Raw genomic sequence first — 5869 nt, forward strand, 5'->3', positions numbered from 1 at the left:
AGAGGGGTTATAAACAGAAAAAACCCCAACCAAACCTAATAGGCAGTTCGGTGTTGAGGTTTCCCTCTCCTCACCAAAAAAAGTTTGGGTGTAAAAAGTACAAAAAGAAAACAGATCATAGAAATAAGAATTGTGAAGCAAGGGAAGACAGCCAGCTCTAAAGAATTAGGAGTCTCTTTCTGACACATTTTGCACAGAGGAAGTCTTTCCTCATTAACAGAGGAAGAAAAAGTTATCACACAAAGCTTTGGAAGAATTCACTGAGGTTTATGAACAAAATGCAACAGCCAAGAATCGAGGATGTGGGTTCACAGCTACTTGAAGTATAACACAAAGCTGCCACCTTTCTTCTCAAAACCACGTGAATTCCTTTGCAGAGTAGGAAAATAGTCTGCTTTCCGAATCTAATTGTTATGCATGGCATTACCATACACACCTTGATTTGTTTCCCACTATCGCCCACAAGAAAACCCATTTTCCAAAACAAAAGTCACAAGCAAGTTTCAGCCAAAATATATATATTTTTAAAAAATCTTTACAATAAGTCAGGAAACACAGGAGCTTGCATACAGTTTATTATAATAAATCAGTTCTCAGCTCCCTACAGTTCAGATAACCCTGGTGACAGTGTTTACAACTTCTAACTTTTGCTTTCACAACGCTGAAGCAAACAATACATTTGAGTGTATTTTACTCTGTGCAAATAAGACAACTTTTGGAATCCTTCAGAAGAAATATCCAAGATTCTGTTTGCAGAGGTCCTTTGTTTCTCAAAGATGATTTATGAGAGTTTTTGTTTTAAGATAAAGTGCTCCTGTCCAGCAGAACCCAAAGGCCTTCAAGAGTTCAGAGAGTAAGTTTAGCCCAGATTAAAAAATAATTGGTCATACAAATTCCAGCTTCCCATGTCCGCTGTACATTCCCCAGTGGACCAGGGAAAGAATTTTATCATTGCTGAGGTCTGAATGTCTCATTTTATCACAGGTCATGCAGCAGTTCTCGTGACCAGTCACAGGCACCATGCATTCCAAGTCCAATTTTGCCACCTGCCCTTTTTTCGAATGATGTCCATGAAAACTGTAGTGCAAACGAGAGAGCATTTGCTGTCGCTGATCCTGCAGTCTCTTGTTTTCACTCCTGAGCATCCTCAAGGCCAGCATGATAAGGAGCACCAAGATTAGCCCACCAGCTATTGGAACAGCAATTACAGCTGCCCTGAACCATAACTCTTTAGAAGAAGTCAATTCTTGTACCTTGGTGATGAGATTCCTGCTGCTGTCATGTTGGTATCTGCTCCCTTGTCCTGCAAAGGGGAAAAATGTGAAGCTTGTTTCAGGATTTATATATCCACTGATTTATATATATAAGCAAGTCCCTCAAATCCCACACTGACAAGTTAAAGGAGCAAATGCTACACCCTGCAGTATCTACAGAAAATACCCTGTAAAGAAAAAAAAACAAAACAGTTTCTAAGTCTGCTTATAATAAGAAATTTCTCATCCCAATAGCCAGTTTAACTAGGAACACCACTGCCATTGGTTCTTAGAAGTCATGTTAAGATGGCAAGAAAAACTTCCAATATTAATGCAGACAAGGAAGTTAATTGGCTGAGATGTTCCTCTGCATCCAGGCACCTGCTTCTCCCTCTGGTGTCTCTACTTATATTAACAACTAAATAAAAGAAGATGCACAAGGTTTTGACTGTTGCTGGCCTGATGGCCAGAAGAGGGGTTTCACTGAAGCTTTATTGCCCTACCTGAAGCATCGCCCCTGGAAGGAGACAAAACATCGTGTAGTCCTCTGTAATTGCACATATCTTCATGACAGCATTCCAATGTGGACATGGTGGTGGTGGCAGAGTGGTTTTGTGCTTGTTTGGCTTGGCAGATCTCAGCTGTGCTTGCAATAGAGTCCAAGCAGCCATGAGTAAGTGGGGAATGTGTATTCTGAGGATCAAGCAGTCTGGAGAAGCAGGCACTAAGCTCAGATTTGCACATATAGCCGGTTGCAACACAGTGTGCAGCATCACAGTAGCATCTGATTTCACCTAAAAAAACAAAAGTCATGCAAGAAAGATAAGAATTTGGTCCTCCAAGGACACCTCACCCTATATCCTTATTAGCCACACACATCATACAACCAAACTCAATGCCAGTTTTGAGGTATTTCTCCAGACTGTAGATCCACAAGAGCTGGGGCTGTTCCCATCACTGTACAGCGCCTTCCTCCTTGTAACATTAATCTCTGTAAAGGCCTTGGGGCACTTGCTTAAATGACTAGTACTACAGTCCTTTGAATTAAAGCAAGAGCATTTCACTAAAACAGGGACTGGGGGAGGAAGGTCACAGTGGCTTTTTTTACTCCAAGGTAAATAACTAACAAGACCATTTTATAGCTACTTCCACTCACTGTCAGCAGTTGCATTTAACCACATTTAAAGTGAAATACCAGTTCTAAAAGCAACACACACTTTCAGTCCTAGAAGAAAGTCACATCTATGCTTTAACCATTACTCCAGGAACAGCATTCTATTTTTATAAAAGTAACATTTCTTTTAACTAGGCATAAGCACACAACAAAAATACCAGGTTCAAATATTTATGGGACAAATGAAAGAAAAATAAAATCGGAACTGCTGAATTGTTTATTACCTCTCAGTAGTGTGCCAAAATTTAAAAGGTTTAACTAACACCTTATAAAGCTATTAGCTAGAACCATTACCATCTAAGTCTCTCAGTCAGGAAGGTTTTACTGTGTGAAACTGAGCAACTATTTGTAATTTCTCCAGAAAATCTTTAAATAGTTATTCATGCAAAAAGACTTTTTCATTACTATTATAAAACAAAAAAAGTTGTAGTTAATAATTGCTCTGTTCACCAGAGACAGTGACTCTCAATTCAAATTTAATGTTTTTTAATGGAGTGAAACTGCAAGGTTAAAGGCTCCCCCCTTGCTTCTCCCCAGTCTCACATGCAATCCAACATGCAGTAGAAAAGAGGAAACACTTAAGATTGAAAATCCTCTACCAGCTCTATGAAAAATCTCAGGAAACCTCAAAAATTTCTGAAGGAAGCGATAAAAAAGTTCCCTTCATAAAATTCTTCATTTTGTGCTCTCCAAACTGCTCTGGTACGAATTAAACACGTCCTGTGCTGTAGCAAAAACGTACTCTTTCTAGGCAAGTTGCAACTCAAACGTAATTCAATGTGCCATCGAGCCAAGGTTTAAGAGGAAGCCAGATTTTGGAGACATTCTTGGAAGAATAGACTTAAAACTACTTCTGGTGTGCCTACTGTACTAGCCACCATTGTAGCACCAAGGCCTTCAAAGTTGACTAAATAGTCAGATATCTTCCTCCTACAGTCTGCACTTCAAAAATCAAGTTACAGGCTTTCCTGCTGCCACCCCTTCTCATGATGTTACCTACCAATAATATCTTAAAAAAACTGTTCTGCAAGATGTTAAAAGTCATCCCAAACAAGTTAGCTTCCCCTCATCGGGCTACCTTAATACTTTCCCCAAAATGCTACTGCAGGCTCCAGGCCTTGAAGTTCCCGCTGCTCTTTAATAACTCAGCTTAATAGAAGCCAAATGATGGACTGTCTCACTGTCTCCAGTCCAATTCCCTTGGGCTTTCAGACCAAGTAATCTAATTTTACATGAATTCACACTCACTGTCATCCAGCATGTTACAGAAAAAGACTCAATCATTTTCTAAGCATTCTATATGAGGTCTCCCCCCTACCCCTCTGAAAAAAATAGTTTTCATAATTTTTGCACTGTTAAATATAAGAAGCAAACATGGCACAGTACCAGAACTGACAGTTCTTTCATGAGTCTCAACACAGTATGGGAATAAAGTGAAACAATACACATATTTTCATTGTAACCGTTTATACAATCACGTTCAAAAATCTAAATTTTAATGCCCTAAGACAATGTTACAAACAAAATCTGACAGGCTAGTCATCAGGTTAATTCAACTGCTTTTTAATTAAAGCCACGTTTTCAGTGGAACAGAACGGACTTTGTATTACTGTATTTCTGTCAATTCATAAAATTTCTTCCTGTGCTATGCAAAAGGCCAGAAAGGGTATTTAGTATTTTGAAACAGTGAACAATGCCCTTCTGTTCCCTCCTCTTTCTTGTTACTGTATGTAGCTATTAAAGAAAAATGTCTGCTTTTAGTCAAGATGGCTACAGGAGAGACTGCAGGCTTCTTTTAAAGCTTTTGAAGTCAACAGCAGCCAGGAGTCTGTGATCCCCTAATTATATCATTATCAGGCACATAGTTTCAGTATCTGCGACTTCACATCATTCAGTCACTCCCTGTTCTGCCCGCTTTGATGGGGCCAGCAGGCTCCCCCCTGCACGCTGCAAGGCTGTTATTTAGGGCTAATTACAGCCTTCCTTCCAAAATAAATAAATACCGTCGCACATCACCACCACGCTAACTTATCCTTTACCCTCCTCCCCGGAGCACGACGATTACCGGCAGCCAGCGGGTCGCCTCTGCCCCGGAGGGTGCTCCCCGGGCGGCCAGACCACAAACCACGGAGCCCCGAGCCCCCCCGGAGCCCCGAGCCCGTGCTTCCAGCGGGGGGGGGGACAAGGCCGGGAGCGGCCGCCCCGCCGGGACACCCGCGGGGCCGTGACTGCCCGGCACCGGCGGCCAGGTGTGAGGGGAGGGACGGAGGGGCGGGAGGCACAGACCCGGCGGCTCGGCCGCCAGCCCCGCTCGCCGCGGGGTCCCGAGACAGCGCCGGGCCCGGCGGCCCCGGGCACCCCGCTCCCTCCGCCGCGGACCACGAGCCCCGCAGGCGCCCCCGGGTGCCCCGCCGCGGCCCCTCACCTCTGGTGAGCAGGACGGCCATGGCGCACAGCTCCAGTTGCAGCCAGATGAAGATGTAGCTGGAATGGCGATCCATTTACCCGGCGCCGCTCGCCACAGCCCGCAGCGCAGGCACGGCAGAGCCGCCGTCGCCCGCCCGCCCCTGCCCCGCCGGAGCGCCCAAGAGCCGCTCGCCTGCGGGCAGAGCCGTGGTGCGGCCACCACTGCGGGCCGGGGGGACGGCCACGGCTCTCTGCCTTGCCCTCACTGCTCCGCCGCGGCCGCAGGAGCAGCAGCAGGAGCGGCGGCGCGGTCGCGGTGCCCGGCGGGTGCTACCTCACTGACACGGCGGCGGCGCCGCCCGCCCCGTAAATACGGCCGGCGCCGGGCGCGGACTGGGCCGCGCCGCCCCGCCCCCTTCACCGCCCCCGCCTCGCCATTGGCTGCGCCTGCCGGGAGTGGGCGGGGACTCGCTCCGCCCCGCCCCGCCCGGGTCCCGGCGCGACCCGAGCCCCACCCGCGGCGCCCCCGGGCGGCGGCGGCGGCGCCGGGCGGGCCGGGAGCGCCGGGATCGGCCGGGGGCGCCGGGATCGGCCGGGGGCTCTGAGCGACGGGAGCCCCGCAGCGCTGCCGGACAGCGGCCGCTGGCGGCACCGGGCGCCCTCGCTCGCCGCCTTAGGTTCGGAGCTCCCCGGGAGCGGGGGAACGGGCCCCGCCGGGTCCCCGAGATAAATCCCTACGGAGGCAGCAGCGCGGGGTTCCACTGAAAAACATCATGTTCTGACTGCGAGTTCGGCAGAGCCGCGATGGATGGATGGATGGATGGATGGATGGATGGATGGATGGATGGATGGATGGATGGATGGATGGATGGATGGATGGATGGATGGATGGATGGATGGATGGACGGATGGATGGATGCGGAGCGAGGTGGTGGCCAAGCCCTCCTGCCCGCGGTCCCAGCGCTGCCACCAGCATGGTCCCTGCCTGTCCGCTCCCGACCCGCAGGGCTGCACGAGGGTGCAGAGATGTTCCCCG

At 48.3% G+C, this 5869-nt stretch overlaps 1 protein-coding gene across 1 annotated transcript; it reads right to left on the minus strand.

Moving 5' to 3' along the window:
• Positions 1-501: 501 nt before the first annotated feature.
• BAMBI (BMP and activin membrane bound inhibitor) lies at positions 502-5192 on the minus strand. The gene is made up of 3 exons (XM_058833458.1): positions 4853-5192; positions 1757-2047; positions 502-1303 (listed from the first exon to the last, which is right to left on the minus strand). Exons 1-3 carry the CDS (start codon positions 4926-4928, stop codon positions 885-887), a joined length of 786 nt encoding a protein of 261 aa, XP_058689441.1. The 5' UTR covers positions 4929-5192; the 3' UTR covers positions 502-884.
• Positions 5193-5869: the final 677 nt, after the last annotated feature.

This window comes from Poecile atricapillus, chromosome 2 (assembly GCF_030490865.1).
Source record: "Poecile atricapillus isolate bPoeAtr1 chromosome 2, bPoeAtr1.hap1, whole genome shotgun sequence".
Lineage (NCBI taxonomy): Eukaryota > Metazoa > Chordata > Aves > Passeriformes > Paridae > Poecile > Poecile atricapillus.